Source organism: Amblyomma americanum, chromosome 5 (genome assembly GCF_052857255.1).
Source record: "Amblyomma americanum isolate KBUSLIRL-KWMA chromosome 5, ASM5285725v1, whole genome shotgun sequence".
NCBI lineage: Eukaryota > Metazoa > Arthropoda > Arachnida > Ixodida > Ixodidae > Amblyomma > Amblyomma americanum.
In genome coordinates, this window is record NC_135501.1 from 23395238 (window position 1) to 23413888 (window position 18651).

The 18651-nt window shown below is 48.9% G+C and overlaps 1 protein-coding gene across 3 annotated transcripts in view; it reads right to left on the reverse strand.

Moving 5' to 3' along the window:
* LOC144132329 (nuclear exosome regulator NRDE2) overlaps window positions 1-18651 on the reverse strand; it is a 383545-nt gene that overhangs the window by 15088 nt on the left and 349806 nt on the right. For all 3 annotated transcript variants that reach the window (XM_077664653.1, XM_077664654.1, XM_077664652.1), the window contains one exon: window positions 4504-4610. In XM_077664653.1, the coding sequence (XP_077520779.1) occupies window positions 4504-4610 (107 nt within the window). The remainder of the gene's footprint in view (window positions 1-4503; window positions 4611-18651) is intronic.

Genomic DNA, 18651 nt, shown 5'->3' on the forward strand with positions numbered 1-18651 from the left:
CAAACACACAGCGGACCCTAAGAGGCTGCTCTATTTTTTGTCAGGTTTTCTACACCTACTGAAAAATGTGAGAAGTGAATTTGTTGAAAACAGGTACTTGACACCGGCCGGACATGTTCACAATGCTATCTTACAAGCAGCCTTCGAAGTGGATTGAGAAAATATTTCACTAAAAGTGATGGCAAGCATAACAAATGCACACATTAAGCCAAACTGCTTTGAGAAAATGAAACTGGACATTACATTTCAGCTCTTCAGTGACCAGGTCATCAAAAAACTTTTCATTCTTAGAAAACACAATGAATCCTCATATAGGACCGTGCAGCCGACAGTAGGTTTTGTGAAAGAGATGAATAAACGTATCTTTCCCCCGTCTTACGAGTGCACCCACTGGACCTTTACGTCATGTGACATGAATGACAGACCACCATTTGCTGCCACCGTGCAGCGAAACCAGCCAAGCAGTTTCGTATCCATTCTCATTGCATTGTTTCTCCCCGTACTAGCCACCATCTGTTTCCTTATCGGAAGTTTTCCATGATGAACAACATGAAGAGGCATAAGTTTCGTCCCTGCAAGAGCTGGACTAAGTGCCTGTACAGGGGATGTGCAAACAAGCGAAAGAATGCCAAGAACACGGCGGACGCTATAAGCCTCCAGTGTCAGCAGAATGGCAGCACACCTTCCAAGCGTGCATAGTCAAGCGTGTCCGGTTTTATCAGCGACGCTTTAGACTTAGTGAGCATGCTGGAGAAGATGGCAGCGAGCCAAGACGATGAGACAGCTGACGGCGGAAGTGGTGCAAGCATTGTTATCTGCAAAGTTGATGCGCTGGCCTAACTCGTAAATGGTGCCATGCATGGGAAGTGCAACCTCGCTGTTGTAGAGGTCATAAATAAGTGCAAGGGCTTTGCTCCTCTCCTGGCGCTCAGGTGTGCGAAGGAAGCATGCCCAGCAGTGCAGTGGAAGTCCTCGCAATAGTTTCACAATCAGTGTGAAAGCAGTGCTTGCGCATTAAATTGGTGCCGGTTGTGATCACATGCCGAGGTGCTGGAAAGAACTGGCAGTCCTCACTTCAAAGCAACTGGTCAAACTAAGCTTTAGAAGTGACCAGAAAAGGATTAAAAAGACTTCTGTCAAGCTGAATGCTGAAGCTAAGTCATGTCGCCGCATTAGGTGAAGTGAGCCCATACTGAGGACTCTATTCACAAGAAACACAAAGGTGAAACTTACGCAGCAGGAGAGTTCTAGTTTTGTGATCTATAATGGTTCACGTTTTGAACTATATTAGCACCAAGTTTCCTGTGATTTGAGTGAGAATTTCGGCATCTACAAATGAACTTTCAATCAAGTTTTTCTGAAATTGGTGTTTTTGTTCATTTTTAAAGTTTGTGCAGATCATTTTTTTTCCCTCTTACACTCATTGGATCGCAATGAAATTTTGCACAGATGTTCCTTGGGGTGCATAGAGTTTTTGTTGTAAAAGACGGGGTTAAAATTATGATGATGCTGAATTTTTAAGGCGCAAGGGCATCTGTGGCCAAAGAATGTCATGGCACAAGCTTTCTTTCTTCTACTCAATGTGGGGTCAAAGGCCCATTTCCCAAGCAATTCACCCTAAAGAAGCCAACCACCGGGCAGAGGAAGCTTGTGCCCACTGTATCACCGGTGGGTGCCCAGCGGCACTGGGGAACGAACCCCGCACCTCCCGCATATAAGGCAGATGCTCAAACAACTGTGGTCGCAGGGATAACATTATTTGACCTAGATTTGAGCATTCCGTGGTTTATGAAACCACCACGGCTACCTTGAAATGCTCAGCCATAATAATTATTAAGAAAAATTATGCGCACACGAAAGGTATTCATTATACACTTCACAGTGCATAGAAGTTCAACCACTGTATATATAAAAAAAACTGTTTGGATAGACAAGAGGAGCTTAGTTTATACGAGCTGTGGAAATTTCAGATCCCTAAAATCATTATTAAAAAAACACTTTTCTTGAGAAGCGTAACTTGAGAACGTTTTGCAACAAGCTGTGGGGTAACAATAAATGATTCATTGGCAACTGGCGCACGCATGCTTATTTGTTTTATAACTTGAGAGTATATTTCAAAAACCTGTGCACTTCGGGGATAATTAGTTATTTGCAAATGTATATAAATTTGCTTGCCTCATGTCTGCTGTCAATGTTTGCCTTCGAACTGTAGTGCAGTGCTGCGGTAAGTCTGCTCATGTCATGGAAGACTTCAAACCTCTGTGGTAAAATTTTATACCAGGTTCTGTTGAACTGAGTCTTCCTCAGAGACATTGCTTGAAGACGAAAAGTGTGCCAAGTAGTCACCGTGGCACTTCGGAGCTACACTGAGTTATGCAGAGTGCCTACGCAATGCTTGAGTGCACAATCATCTCTCGTTATTTCTTTTCTTGAAGCACAATTAAATATTTGTTCTGCAGGCGTACCTTACCTATATTCACATGATATAAGCCTAACAAATAGTCATAAATTAATATAAGCACCTTTAATGGCATTAGCTTGTGCCATAGGTTTGTAGTGCCAAAGCCACTTCATAGTCTGCCGACTTGTGGCTATGCACGTAGCGGCAACTTCTGTCCCTATATCAAACTTCGTCAGAAGCTTCATGACCAGTAAAAACTATTGAAATACTCTGATGTTACACCTGTCATTTGTCTTTCCAAAGCTTACAGAGGTGTCCTCTAAGTCCAACCCTCTTTGCTAGCCTCCACATTTCTGTCTCATAGGTGAGTACTGGTAGGATACAGCTAAAAGGGCATTATTAGGGTATTGGTTGTGGGGACTCACCCCGCTCCATCCCCTTTGGTTTGCTTCTCCACAATGGGTCCTTCCTAGCTTCCAGTTGCCTTAACTAACATGGGAGGGTGCCGGAATTGCAGTGCCACGAGCGCCACAGACGGCGCGATTGCTGCGTGTGCGCAGGAAACAGCTCTCCCTCTCTTCGGCTCAGCGCTCCGCTCTCCGCCAGTGGAGTACGCCTCGTGGGGGGAACGTTTCCCACAAGCTTGTCCGGTCCAGCCTCGGAGTTTTTCCCCTGCCCTAGAGTGGGCAAACATTAGCACTTAACCTTGCTGGTGAGTCGGATGACCTTAATTACTTTGCATATTTTGTTGCTAGCTGGTGTTATTGTTGTTGCAGCAATAAATGACTGTTTGTGTCAACCAGAGTGTTGCTTCTTTCCTTCCCTCAGAGTAGCGTCTGCCACGGTCAGCATGCGCTCGATAGCTCTCACGATCACAGGGTGGGGTCAGCGGTTCTGAACTCTGTCAGCAGCGGTTAAGTGGGGAGAATGTATTTATCTCCGAATTCAACTCCACACAGCCTACAAAATAAAGTTAATTGCTATTACCACTCCCTCTCTTATTTAATGCCTGACAGTCCTTACACCTGGCATAGTAAATTACGCTTTGGCACAGGGTAAAAACAACATTTGTTTACAATAGTGTTTGTTTCTTTCCATAGCTGTGTTCTATGGAAAGCATTTGTTTTAAATCTTAACAATAAATATTGACATTCATTATTGCTCAGCTTTACAACAACCTTTAATTGTTCGTGGCTGCTTCGAAACAAAAAATTACCTATTCACACACCTCTACCGAAAAGCCTTAGCCCAAATATACACAAACAGGAAAGAAAGCAAGGCTAAGAAACCGAAGTGTGAGAACAGGTATGTCAAATGTACGGTAGAGACTGCATGACATGTGGGAAAGAGCACACAGACCAGTCTGGATACTGTCTTAACCAGCACCTTTGTGAGTTTGAAAAATGCTTTGGTATGGGACTGAATCGAAGTAAGTAGTTCATTGTAAGTTTTGCACATGTCCTGTCACATGCCAACCTTTGCTAAAAAAAAGGTGTGTCTGTGACAACTTCGGACTAGAGAGAACAAGAAATGTTCCCAAGATGTCACCATTCCAAAACTGTATGCAGACCGGCCAGTCCGGCCTCATGCTCTCCGTTTTGTATCAATGGCACCACCGTCGTTAGCGGCAGACCACGTCACAACATCGCATCAGTTGTACGTCAGACTGCAGTGCCTACGTCACATCACCACGTCACTCACACATCACAGTGTCTACTTGGAAGAAGCAACAGCGCTGCATCGCGTGAGTTGACAGAGGTGTTCCACATCCTTAAAAAGGAGCCAGACTATGTCAGTACCCTATCGGTGAAGGTGAACACTAGCGAGCGTGGCTTTTTTTGTTAGACAGATATATCTCATGTTCTTTCTTTTTGTTTGCACTGCCACTTGCAAGAGTGCCTGTGGTTCTATGGAAAAGGGCCAATTTGGGCTACTTGGTTCACTGCTTAAGAAAAGGCAAAGCAGTGCAACCGACTCAGAACTCAGAAAGTGAGAGGCGCCAGGGAGCCCATCAACTTTTGGGCAATCGCTTACACCGCCAGTATCTCCCTATGGCCCCTGCTACAAAAGCCAGGCAGATGAGCTGAAAGAAAGCCCCTCACCAGGTGTGCGGTAATTGGTCAGTGCCTGTGCCCTGCACAGCTCAAAGCAGAGGGCCACCAGCCAGGCCAGCGGGGAGCACTCCTTCTTCACCAGCTCCCTCAGGCACCTGCAGGAACATCAATAGCATGGGTGCACTGCCACAAACCATCGTCCCTTCTGCATAACAGAAAGCCCATCCCTACACAGTGATCTTAACACAGACGGTGTCCATGGAGGCTCCTCACTGGACTCGGGTAGAGCCGCACATTCAGCTGGGAACGCCACAGGTCATCAATGGAGCAATGCTCTGCCAGCAAATGCTTTCACACATCGCTTCATGCTAGCAAATAAGCTGTGTTGCTCTACCAGATACTAGATGCACTCAAGCATCCGGCTGCTTGGGAGTGAAAATTTGCAAAGCTATATGACCAGCTACATGACCAGAAGCGGGCCGAGTGGGTGAGGGAACAAACACGGGCTAATGACATCCCAGTCGAAATCGATAGGAAGAAATGGGCTTGGGCAGGGCATGTCCTTAAAGGGGCCCCGAAACACATCTTCAGTGCATTGTTTTGCCTGCTTGTTGCATAGAATGAGTTATAGTGATGCTATTAGCATTGGTCGCACCGCGTATACTACGGTTTTTAATATTTTAATTACCTCGCAAAAACAAATTCGTGGCGCTGACGGTGTCACCATACAGTGGCGGTTTTTAATAACGGATATGACATCACTTAGCGGGAGCTTGATGATTGGACAAATAGTAAATATGCTGCAAATTGTGTTAATAACTAGAGATACGTTTTGTCAAGTTTTCGTGTTTTAAATTACATTAACAAAACCAACTTGTTTGCCTTAGATAAAACCACTGTAAAGCAAGTAAAACAAAAATACACCACCAGAGGCTCTGGCTACTTTTTGCATCGAGGGGGTTTGCGCCTCTCTGTAAACATCCTATGACCTAGCACTCAACACTTATGGGTATACTCTCTATGTATCTTAGAGCGGCTTTGCAGAATAGATCCGATCGAGCCATTGAACTCTATAAGCGTTCGTTTCGGTCCCAAGGAAGGATGAGTTCATTTCACATTTAGCAGGGAGTGCGCATCGTCAGCTTGTGGAGGATCACCGGGCAGCGGAGCCAGGTGGCGCCACGTTCCCGTCAACAGCACGCGCTCTTTGCTCGTCGTGACCAACCAGCGCTAGGAGCGACGGGCAATGATTGGCGGTAAGCAGTAGCGGTACGCGCTATGCTAAATGTGTCTGATACCTTGCGCAGGCTGTCACACCGTCGCAGTATCTCGCGCTCGAGTTCGGATCCATAAGTAAGGAAACGTCACTGATCTGTGTTCCCTTCTACGCCATTGACGTGATGATGAAGCATCGCTGGGTCAGCTGGGCGTTCACTGGGTTGTGGTAACCATGCAAACGACGCTGCCAGCCTTGGCATGAACGGGTTACAGAGAACAGGCAACCATGGAGTGCAAACTTCCGTCACGTGCTCAGATAGGCTGTTTTGGTCGGTCGCACTAAGTGCCGTCATAGGGAGAGTGGAATGGGAATGGGAAGCTGTGCGAAAATCGAGTTGAGGGCAGCATTTTCTTTGCTTGTATTTTGAAATTTCTTCATTGAATAACTCCCATTCCTATGCATCGATTCTCGTAATAACTCCCATTCCTATGCATCGATTCTCGTAATTTTTTTTTTTGACACAGCATCTGTGTGACATAAAGAATCCATTTGAAGTGCAAAACCGGCATCCGTTCAAGCAGTGTTTCACAGCCCCTTTAAGGGTAATGGAGTGGATTCCAAGAGAAGGTAAGTGTAGCAGGGGGCGGCAGAAAGGTCGGTGGGCGGATGAGATTAAGAAGTTAGCGGGGATATAGTGGCTGCAGCTGGCAAAGGACAGGGTTAAGTGGAGAGGCATGGGAGAGGCCTCTGTACCATGCAGTGGGCGCAGTCAGGCTGATGATGGTGATGACCAACACTGTCCCTTTCCCAAATGAGGCCTGCACCACAGCAGCACGCATGCCCTCCCATTTGCCACTGCTGAAGAGACACTAGAGACTACATCTGGCACTAATCAGTGCTTGCCCCGAAACCAATGTCACACTGCAGCAGTGTCACGAACTAGCCTGAGGAGGACTGGTGCGCATGGAACAGTGTCGTTTGCTTTGTTCCATGAGCGGTTTGCAGGAACATTCAGGCATTGTTTGCTATAAAAACATATCTTAACAGTGCTTTCACATGTCTGTTTACACACTAGCGAGATAGGAGACCCGTGAAGCACCACTGTGCGAGTTTTCTTGTGCCAGCATTACAGGAATACCATGAGAGCAGAACGTTTCTACACTGCTGTGGATAGCTTGAGGTGCCATCACTGTGCAGTTATGACCAGGCAGCGAGCCTGTGTTTCTAAAAAGACGGTTTGCCTGAACTAGAAAGGCCCACATGAATATGCAGCACTATTTGTTATGAGACATCGCTGCGCACACGTGATGTGCTTTAAATGTTGCGCACACGTGACTAATGAACACATTTAAAGCACAAAGTTTTGTGCAGGACTGTCTCTGTAATCGCAGGCCTTATTACGGCGTGTGTGTATGGTGATATGGTGCTATGTTATCCACGGAGTGTGGAGGGAGGGTGATATACAATTTCACTCGAATTCCACTGCATTCTGAGTCTTTCTGCACACTAAAAGAGTTGTATCACAGTGGCCTTACACTCAATCCCTGCCTTTTATCGACTAAAAGAGCTGTGTCACAGTGGCCTTACACTTAGTCCTTGCCTTTTATCGATTGCTTAAAAATATACCGAGAGCACAAGGCATGGTTAATAGCTCTCACAAGATGACACACTGAAAAAAGAGATGTTCTTGTTCTTGCTTTACACCTCCACACATATGAAAAGGTAGAACATAGTTAATAAAATTTATGAGAATGAAAGAGTGCAAAAGGGTGCACCTTAACAAGTCAGAACTAAAGTGCCACACTTTTCTGGATAGTTTTCTGAGAAGGAGCGTGACAAATTGACAATTACTACTTCTTGCTTACCTGGCCTTCTGGTTTTGTCATTCACCTGTCGTACAAGCGCCTTCATAGTAATTGTCGGGGATTTTATATCCTCTCCAAAGCAACTGTCGACTGCCTGCCACTCTGCTTTTATGGCAGCTGTTTTTAAATGCCAGAGCAGTCTCTTCTTTGTCACTCGTTTAATTCTTTAACAACTTGGAGAAAAGAGAGTGTTTAGCTCGCGTGAGGCTGCCACCACTGACAAAGAGGTGAGTCTACCGTGAAATTTTAAATACAAGCAGGATTCTGCCTAGGCTGATCCCAGGAGCAGTCCTTTGTAGTGTTCCCATTTGGAACCAACTGAGGTGTCCCCTCTAGGTCGTGAAAATCGCCAATATGCAGAGACAAAATAGACCAGCAAGACTAAGCTGGAAGACTGGCATAGCACCCTAGTCATCCATGACCCATTCGTCGCAAAGAAATCTTGGAATGTTATTGCTTTCTTGGAGCAAAGCGAGGGTGTTGGATATCCCCTTCAGGCACCAATTAAGTCTGCTGAAAGAAAAAAAAATCTTTTGCATAAATGACGATCAGTAGACTAAGCAGAAGTGATGTGCAAAAAATTATGCAAAAATATTCACATTGTCATGCGCCTTCATAGGACATCGACGGAAGAAGAAGCAGATCAACAGTTGGACGGATCGGTAGAGCTGAAAGAGGAGGAAGGGCAGAAGGACGCTTGTAGGCTTCGTCGCGGTCCTGCTTCGATCAATCCCTCTGTAAATAAACCCTGGTTCGTACTAAGCATGTAACAGTTTTGGTGAGAGGTGCCAAGTATCGACCATGGAGCGTTGCATCTATCGAAGGAGCCGTAGACTCGCTGGCTTACCATCTATGCCGTCGGATATGACTGGGGACGACAATACCGAGCAACCAGTACCATCCAACAACTGGCCACATTATCGAGAAACCTGGACATTTTTTGGAAATCCTGAGGAGTACGCTGACGAATGGCTGAAACACTGCGAAAGAGTGAGCAAATATATCCAGTGGAACCCTGCCACTAAATTGGTTAGCGTGGTATCCTTCCTTGACGCCACTGCCTTTGACTGGTTCGACAATCATGAGGATTCACTAAGTACATGAGCTACCTTTACAAGCGAGATCAAGAAGAACTTTGATGACGAATCGGCAAAGAAGCGTGCGGAGCAGACATTGCTTCACCGGGCGCAAGTACCCAGAGAAACTTGCACTGCATTCATCGAAGCTATCTGAAAGCTGTGCAAGCTACTGAATTCCACTATGCTTGAAGAAGACGAAGTCGACCACTTCCTAAAGGGAATTGCGGAAGATGTTTATAACTTGCTGACCAGCAAAGAGAGCCTGAGCACCACCACCGACGTTATAAAACATTGTAAACATTTGAAGCTCTCAAGATGCGTCGAATCACTCCTAAATCCGGAAGACAGGCTAATGTCACCTCTCTAGCCAGTGCTGAAGCCTGTCCTCCACATTCTATGGTCGATATGATACGAGAGATTGTGCGCGAAGAAGTGTCCAGATCCAGGGACACCACCTTCTGCCCTGCAGAATATCTGCGGCACAGTTGTGCACCGCAGGAAGATGTCGGCGCCCTGTCTGCTCTGGGGCCCAACCTAGCGGCACTTCGCAAATGGGCGATCGAAGCAACTATGCCCAACGTAATGCCCACCAGCCAACGGGAAGGAGGCTCGCCTACTCTGAAGATGTGGTTCGTCAGCAGCGAGAGCCTGGCTACAACCAACGTCACGACTTTGTTCGCCAGGGCTCTTATGGCGATCGCTGGCGCTCTCAACATTTGTGTTATCGGTGTTGCATTGTAGGTCATATCGCTAGATATTGCCGCCGACGGTTCCTGACTGCTCAAGAATACCGACCCCCGGCGAATATTCACAGACAACTGCACACCGAACAGCAGCGATCCCCGACTATGCCCACTTAAGACACGTACCATTCGACACATTTGCGGAGTTCATCACCTGCATCTGATCGCAGTGTGACACTGCCACCTCAGTGCCAACGGCGGTCCCCTTCCCCTCGACGCCGGGCTTCCCCTCCGCTTCCGGGAAACTAGGAGGCGCGGCCGATGGAGGTGAGGCCGCCGGCGATTCGATGACGTCCATAACTCTACCCGTGTTTATGTTGAAGAACAAATTGGAAGTGTTAATTGATGGTGTGAAAACAATGGCCCTTGTAGACATTGGCGCTATAGTATCCGTTATGAGTTTGAGGTTTAAGAACCGTTTAAGCAGGAAAGTAATGTTTAGTGGTGACTGTGCAGCGTTATTCCGTGGTGTCGGTGGTGAACCTTTGGTCCCACTTGGTGTGTGTGCTTCGGATGTTGTTATTGGTGGCCTAACGTTTCAAACAGAATTCGTAGTGCTACCTCGGTCAATGCATGATGCAATTCTTGGGATTGATTTTCTGCAAGAGTGTGGTGCAACTTCAGACTGTCATATGGGAGAAATTGCTTTTAATTCTTCACTACTTTCGGCTCTTGTGGACGACTCGGCACCTGATTTTGGAGCATTTCCAGTGGAAGAAGACACTATTGTGGAAGAAGCTTTATCTGCAGCATTCATGTGGTTTTTCTCTATTTGCAATCAGTGCGCATCTTTTGAAGCTGTACTAAAACATACGACACTCGCCTGCTCTAAGAAGAGCATTCTTGTCCCTCGTTGCGTCGTTCCCGTGGTCAGAGGCCGCACCAAGCTGTGGACAGTCAACCACTCTGAAGAGCCAGCTGTGTTGCCTCGTGGTCTCAAACTCGCCCGTTTCGAGTAAGGCGTGTCAGGTTCCGTTGAGGCGTTTACCAGCTCTGTCACTGAGCAGCCCGTGCAACGAGATATGGGGACCCAAGTTAAGGCTATGACTAATCAGTCTCTTTCTACAACCAAGCGTCGCATTCTAGTGGAACTACATCTGAAGTACATGATCGAGTTCGACTTTGCCAAGGACGACTCAACACCGCTGCTTACCAGTCGTATCCATCACACGATCAACACCGGGTCTGCACCTCCGATACGCCAGAAGCCCTATCGTGTCTCAGCAACTGAACGTAAGTTAATAGGTGATCAAGTTCAAGAGATGCTAAAGCGCGACGTTATTCGAGAATCTTCTAGTCCTTGGACAGCTCCAGTTATTCTTGTTAGGAAAAAAGATGGCACATGGAGGTTTTGTGTTGACTACCGTTGCTTAAATACAGCCAAGAAGAAAGACGTCTACCCATTTCCACGTACAGATGACGCAACTGACTGTCTGCACTCAGCTTCATACTTTTCGTCTTTTGATCTGAGATCAGGCTACTGGCAAATCCCCATGTACACTGCAGATAAAGAAAAAGCGGCAATCATAACGCGAGATGGCCTTTATGAATTTAACGTTATGCCTTTTGGATTATGTAATGCGCCTGCAACATTTGAGCGGTTCATGGATACAATGCTGCGTGGACTAAAGTGGCACATTTGTTTACGTTATTTGGACGACGTAATTTTTAGCAAAACATTTAGTGAGCACAACAGCTCTCTGAATATCGTGCTTGATTGCATAGAACGAGATGGTCTTGTCCTGAATCCAAAGAAAGATCATATTGTGAACCGTGAAACAACTGTTCTTGGTCACTCAGTTGATAAAGAAGGTGTTCGACATGATGCTAAGAAAATTGAAGCTGCCAGAATTTTTATGGTGCTGCAATCAGTAAAAGAGCTGCCGAGCGTTTTAGGGCTCTGCTCGTACTTTCGACGCTTTATACCATGGTTTGCGGACATAGCTTACCCACTCACGTGTCTGCTCCATAAAGATGCACCATTCAATTGGACCAGCGAATATGACGCAACTTTCCCTCATCTGAAATTTCTTTTGACCTCGGAGCCCATCCTACGCCACTTCTGCCCATCAGCCCCAATTGAAGTACACACTGATGCAAGTGGTATTTGTGTCGGCGCTGTACTTATACAACTCCATGGCCACGATCAGCACGTGGTAGCATATGCCAGCCACTCGTAGAGTAAGTGTGAAAGGAATTACACGATTATCGAGCAAGTATGTCTCGCAGTTGCTTTATCTGTACAGCGCTTTCGCTCCTATCTGTACAAGAATGCTTTCACCGTCGTGCCCGACCACCATTCGCTTTGCTGGCTCGTGTGTCTTCGTGACCCATGTGGACGGCTCGCTCGATGAGCTTTGCGCCTACAAGAATTAAATTTTACTGTGGTGCATAAAAGCAGCTGCAAACACTCAGATGCTTCAGTAGAGTCAGTTCTTGGGCTAGTTGGTAATCTTGATTCACGTTCATAGTATTCCAGTGCAACGGCACATAGCCAAAGAAAAGAAGACGGACAAGAAGGACGAACACAGCGCTGACTGACAACTGTTTAATCAGAGACGCACACACAGCTTAAATACTCTTAGACCAGCGTAAGTGCACACCGTAAAAGAACCAAAAAGGAAAAAATAGGAAAACCGAATCTCATCACATCTTTATCGCAAAAACTTTGAAAGGAACGCCTTTTCTGCATTATACAAAAAGACTGAGGTATCGCTGACACATCCTGACCCAGCTTTTTTAATATTGTAACAGTTCTTACACTGAAAAGGAACTGCAGCGGCTGAACGAGGGCACCAGAGAAAATGGACCTACACTTCAGCGTCGTCTACTTCTAGAGGCTGCGATCTCTTTCTTCTTCTACTTGCAATCCTCGTGTCACTGCCCCCTCTTCAGGAGCATCGCCCCGATGCGGTATTACCGTCAGACCGAATAGCGGGGAGAAAAAGTGTTCAAGAGGTACACCACGAGTCTGACATCACGGAATATGACTACATGCAGCCGGAAAGTCACTCGGGGGGTCGCTCGTAGTACGGCTTCATTCGCACCACATGCGTCGCTGCGCTTGCCGTTGTGCGATGAACGAGCTGGCGAGGCTGGTGCAACTTCGTACGTTACGTCGCTGAGGCGGCGGACAACAAGGTAAGGGCCGAAGTAGCGGCGCAGTAACTTTTCGGACAGCCCGCGACGACGAACGGGCGTCCAAACCCACACATAGTCGCCTGGGTGGTAGGTAACGTAGCGGCGTCCAAGGTTGTAGCGGTCAGCATCGATCTGCTGCTGACAGTGAATGCAGTGTCTGGCCAGTTGCCGTGCTTCTTCCGCGCGCTGAACATAGGTGGCGACATCGACAACAAGTTCACTCTCACTGTCAGGGGGGTCCACGGATAGCATAGCATCGAGGGGGGTGGTAACCTGTCGACCGAAGACTAATTCAAACGGAGTGAACTGCGTCGTCTCTTGCTGCGCGGTATTATACGCGAATGTTGCGTATGGGAGAATTTCGTCCCATGTCTTGTGCTCGATATCAATATACATGGAAAGCATGTCGGTCAAGGTCCTGTTGAGGCGTTCTACCAAGCCATTTGTCTGCGGGTGGTAGGCTGTTGCACGTCTATGGCTGGTGTGCGTGAGCTTGAGTACAGCCTGAGTGAAGCGGGCTGTAAATGCAGCTCCACAGTCAGTAATGATAGCTGCAGGAGCGCCATGACGCAGGACGATGTTATGGACGAAGAAGTCGGCGACTTCAGCAGCAGTACCGTTTGCAAGTGACGTGGTCTCAGCGTATCGGGTCAAATAATCTGTCGCGACCGCAATCCACCGGTTTCCTCTGGTCGACTTCGGAAAAGGGCCGAGGAGGTCTATGCCAATTTGCTGAAAAGGGGTCTTTGGTGGTGTTATGGGCTGCAGAAAGCCGGCTGGCTTCAGAGGAGGAGATTTGCGCCGTTGGCAATCCCGGCATGTTGTTACGTATCTACGCACGGATGGGAGTAAATTGGGCCAGTAATACTTAAGCCGAATCTTTGCCAGTGTGCGACTAACCCCCAAGTGGCCGGCGGATGGTTCATCATGACAAGCGCTTAAGATTTCGGAGCGTAACTGGGATGGCACAACAAGCAGAAACGTCTCTTTGTTGCTGTCAAAGTTGCGCTTGTAGAGGACTCCACGCTGCAGAATGAAGGTCTGTAGTCCACGGCGAAACACACGAGGTACATGAGAATTCAAACCCTCCAGATACTTAACGAGTGGCGCCAACTCAGAATCTGCTCGTTGAAGCTGCGCCATACGGGAGATGCTAATGGCACAAAGAACAGGGCAATCTTCGGGGATGTCTTGCGTAGCCGGTTCGACGGGCGCTCGTGATAAACAGTCCGCGTCCTGGTGCTGCCGACCCGATTTATAGACGACCGTAACGTCGTACTCCTGTAAACGGAGGAGGCTCCATCTGGCCAACCGGCCAGAAGGGTCTTGAATGCTGGCCAGCCAGCATAGCGAGTGATGATCGCTGACAACACGAAACGGTCGGCCGTAGATGTAAGGTCGAAACTTACTCAGAGCCCAGATGACGGCAAGGCACTCTTTTTCGGTCGTCGAATAGTTCTGTTCCGATCGAGAAAGTGTGCGGCTCGCGTAGGCAATTACTCGCTCTGCGCCGTCCTGCCACTGTACGAGGATCGCTCCGAGGCCGACATTGCTGGCGTCAGTGTGGACATCAGTCTCTGCATTCTCGTCAAAATGAGCTAGTATTGGTGGACTTTGAAGGCGGCAGCGGAGTTCCTCGAAGGCTGCGTCTTGGGCACTTCCCCATACGAAGGGTGTGTCATCTCGAGTCAAGGCAGTCAATGGTTCAGCTAGGCGAGAAAGATCTTTAACAAAGCGGCGGTAATACGAGCAGAGGCCCAAAAAACGTCGGAGGGCCTTCTTGTCGGTTGGGCGTGGGAAACTGGAGACGGCGGAAGTCTTGTCGGGGTCTGGAAGAACACCTTGTGCGCTGACAACATGTCCTAAGAAACGGAGCTCCTCGAAGGCGAAATGGCATTTCTCTGGCTTGATCGTTAGTTGTGCAGACTGAAGAGCTTGAAGGACAATGCGCTGCAAGTGTTGTTCGAAGCTAGACGAAAAGATGACCACGTCGTCCAGGTACACAAGGCACGTCTGCCACTTCAAACCAGCTAAAACAGTGTCCATCATGCGTTGAAATGTGGCCGGAGCGGAGCAAAGTCCAAACGGGAGCACCTTAAATTCGTACAGACCGTCGGGTGTCACGAAAGCCATTTTCTCGCGGTCTCGTTCGTCCACCTCGATCTGCCAATATCCGCTTTTCAGATCTAAGGAAGAGAAGACCCTGGCGTCCCGGAGTCGGTCAAGGGCATCATCGATCCTCGGGAGTGGGTATACGTCCTTTTTGGTAACATTATTCAGTTTCCTGTAATCAACACAGAATCGCAACGTGTTGTCTTTCTTTTTCACCAGGACCACCGGCGACGCCCACGGACTTGTTGACGGCTGTATAACGTCGTCTGCAAGCATTTCATCGACTTGCGTCCTAATAGCTTCGCGCTCTTTAGGCGAAACGCGGTATGGACGCTGACAAACTGGTGGCATGGCCGAATCGGTGACAATGCGATGCTTGGCTACCGGCGTACGTCCAACCTTGGAGCTCGCCGCAAAGCAATCTTTAAAATCAAGTAGCAGCGACGACAGAAGGTTCTTCTGATGAGGTGACAACTCTGGGTTGATTTTAACCTTCTGAAGGGCGTTACTTGGTGCGGCATCGTCGTGAAGATTCACCTGTACGGGGCACAGATTCGGCAACCTATCCACGTTGTCGAGGAAGGCGACGGCCGTTCCCTTGGCGAGGTGCTGCATTTCGTTCGTGAAATTCGTCAGAAAAACTGTCGATTTTAACCTTCTGAAGGGCGTTACTTGGTGCGGCATCGTCGTGAAGATTCACCTGTACGGGGCACAGATTCGGCAACCTATCCACGTCGTCGAGGAAGGCGACGGCCGTTCCCTTGGCGAGGTGCTGCATTTCGTTGGTGAAATTCGTCAGAAAAACTGTCGCACAGCCGTCATTCAGTTCAACAAGAACGCGCGCGATAGCCACACCCTTCTTGAGCAACAGCGAAGGGTGACTGTTCGCAATACCTTCGTAGTCGTGAAACGATTCGTTCCTCACTAACACCAGCACACTGGACCGTGGTGGCAGCATTACGTCGTCTTCGACTATACGCAGGGCGTTGACTCCTGGGCCTTCTGTGTTACTGTGCGCCACGGCTTGCTTCGTCGAAAATGTGACTCGCGCCTCGTGTAGATCGATCACAGCACCGTTTGCCTGTAGAAAGTCGAGGCCCAGGATCAAATCTTTCGAACACTTGCTCAACACGACGAATTCACCCACGTAGACGAAACCGCGGATGCCGACTCGGGCTGTGCACCTTCCGGCCGGGCTAATGAGGTGACCTCCAGCCGTGCGAATGCTAGGGCCCAACCATGGTGTCAAAACTTTGCTCAATTCCTGGGCGAGGGTGTGGCTCATCACGGAATAGTCAGCCCCAGTATCAAGTAAAGCGATGGTGTCAGTTCCGTCAATTGTCACACGCAAATCAGAAGTAGCGCGTCGGATGCTGTCGCTACCCTGCCCCGGTGAGGAATCAGCGTATCGGTATATCGGCGGCGGAGGATCTTCAGTTTTTCCGACAGCAGCGGCCTTGCCTCCGGAGACCGCTGGAATTAGTTTTCCCGGCGTGGACTGGGAGAACGCCGCTCAGGGTAGCCGGCGTCTCGGCGAGGGCTTGGGGAACGGTAACGCAGCGGAGATGACGACCTAGGATCGTAGCGACCGTATGTCCCAGGCCTCTGACGGGCCGACAGATGAGCTTCAATTTCGAATGGTCGTTCGCCATTCCGGAGGCAAGGGTCGTCGGGCGCGAAACCATGCAGACCCACTCGGCGGTACGGGCAGGCCCTGTAAAGATGTCCCGCCTCACCACAGTGGTAGCAAAGGGGCCGCCGGTCCGGTGCACGCCACACTTCACACTTCCGTGGCCGCTGATAAGCTGGTCGAGCAGGCACACGGGAAAGACCAGACTGCTGCGCTGCGTGAGTCGCGGTATTCACGTCGTAGCCTGGCGTTGGGGCCCGGCAGAGGACAGATGCATAGGTTGGTCTGACCTCAGTCTGTCTTGGGATCTCAGGCAGTTGTTGCTGCTGTGCTGCTAGGCGCACCTCGTCCCGGACGACTTCAGACAGCGATGTAACAGACGGCGCGCTGGGAGGCAGCTGGAGGGCTTGTAATTCCTCCCTGACGATCGACCTGATAAGGTCCCGTAAAACGGCCGCATCACTCCCTAGCGGCATCGAAGAAACAGCGGGCCCAAGCGTGCTTACATCCCGATTGTATTGCCGGGCTCGTTGCAGGAGCGTCGTCTCCATGGTAGTCGCTTCCGTGAGGAATTCGGCAACAGTACGCGGTGGACTGCGCACAAGACCGGCGAAAAGTTCCTGCTTGACCCCGCGCATGAGGTGGCGAAGCTTCGTCTCCTCCGCCATGGATGGGTCAGCACGCTTGAAGAGGCGCGTCATGTCCTCTACATACATGCTGACGCTTTCGATAGTCCACTGGTTACGGGAGCGAAGCGCAGCTTCAGCTTTCTCCCGGCGGTCTGCGTTGGGGAATGTAGCTATGAGATTTTGGCGAAATGTCTCCCAGGTGGGCAGGTTGCTCTCGTGGTTCTCGTACCATGTCCTAGCATAGTCCTCGAGCGCAAAATACACATTATAGAGCTTACGGTCGTCGCTCCAACCGTTGTAGCGGGCGACCCGGTCGAAGGTGTCCAGCAGTCTTCCGCATCTTCGTACACGTCGCCGTGAAAAGATGGCGGTGTTCACGGCGTGTGGTAGAGGATGGGCGCCGGGAACCTACTGTCTGTGGCCATTTCCGGTGGGACCGTCGGTCGAGGCTGCGTCTTCCTCGTCAAGTTGTCAAGAGGACCGAACTCAGGTGTCTCACCGCGGAGGCGGCGGCTTGGGCGCTGATGGACCGGTGTGAGTGCCGTCTTTATCTCGTAGGCGTACGCAGGTCGGAAAGCGTACCCAGCACTGCTCCACCAGATGTGTAACAGTTGTTACACTGAAAAGGAACTGCAGCGGCTGAACGAGGGCACCAGAGAAACGGACCTACACTTCAGCGTCGTCTACTTCTAGAGGCTGCGATCTCTTTCTTCTTCTACTTCCAATCCTCGTGTCAATATAGTAGGCCTCCATCGTTTCGCGGGTTGTTTTTAATTTTGTTCTGCTCAGAATCCTTACTCCGGAAAACATCGGAGTGCAATCCTTGCAAGTTGCGCAGTGCTCGACAAGGTTAGCACCTTCCCTATTCCTTAGGTCTCTTGCGTGTTCCCTAAGGCGGTCGTTGACGCAGCGCCCTGTTTGCCCTATGTACGACCTGCCACACGTCAAGGAGATTTCGTACACAACGCCTGTGGCGCATTCCGCAAAGCGGTTCCCGTGCCCCTTATTACACCCAGGTTTTTGGTTTTCATCTGTGATGCGTCGGGCCAACTGGCCAAGCTTCCGAGGGGCTGAAAAGACCAACGGCACATTGTGCCGGTTTGCCACCTTTTTGAGGCCATGGGATAATTTGTGTACGTAGGGCATCACTTCAGGCTTTACTTTAGCCTGCGGAAGGGTTATTGCCTCCTTCCGAGTTCCGGGCTTCAACTTCTTCAATAGCGCTTCTGCAACAGCGACAACTACCGAGTCAGGGAAACCGGCTGCCTGAAGCCTAGCCAATTGATTCTCAAAACTATCTTGCATATCATGCACACAAGATTTTCGGTGTGCAGACTCTAAGCAGAGTTTTGCGATCCCTCTCTTCACAATTTTTGAGTGGGATGAATTATAAGGCAATAGCTCTTTTTGTGCTCTGGGCAAGTAAGACCAACACACGTACTTATTCATAAACCTAATTCTTACATCCAAGAACTGCAGACTGTCTTCAACTGGGAGGGGCTTAATTGTTTACATTCTTTTTAGGCTGCCCCACCATACTTTTTGAAAAGATGAAGTACACTCATAAGTGTACCCTCGTTGGGAATGGCACAATATTTGTCTAAAACAATTAAAAAGTCATCTACATAACAAAACACTTTTCGAACAGAGTCAATCTTAGATTGCTTAAAATGATCGCTGAAATGGCAATCAATGCATGCTAAAAAGATATCACATAAAACCGGGGCGACACAAGACCCTATGCATATCCTCTTCTTTTGCAGATGAAACTCCTTGTC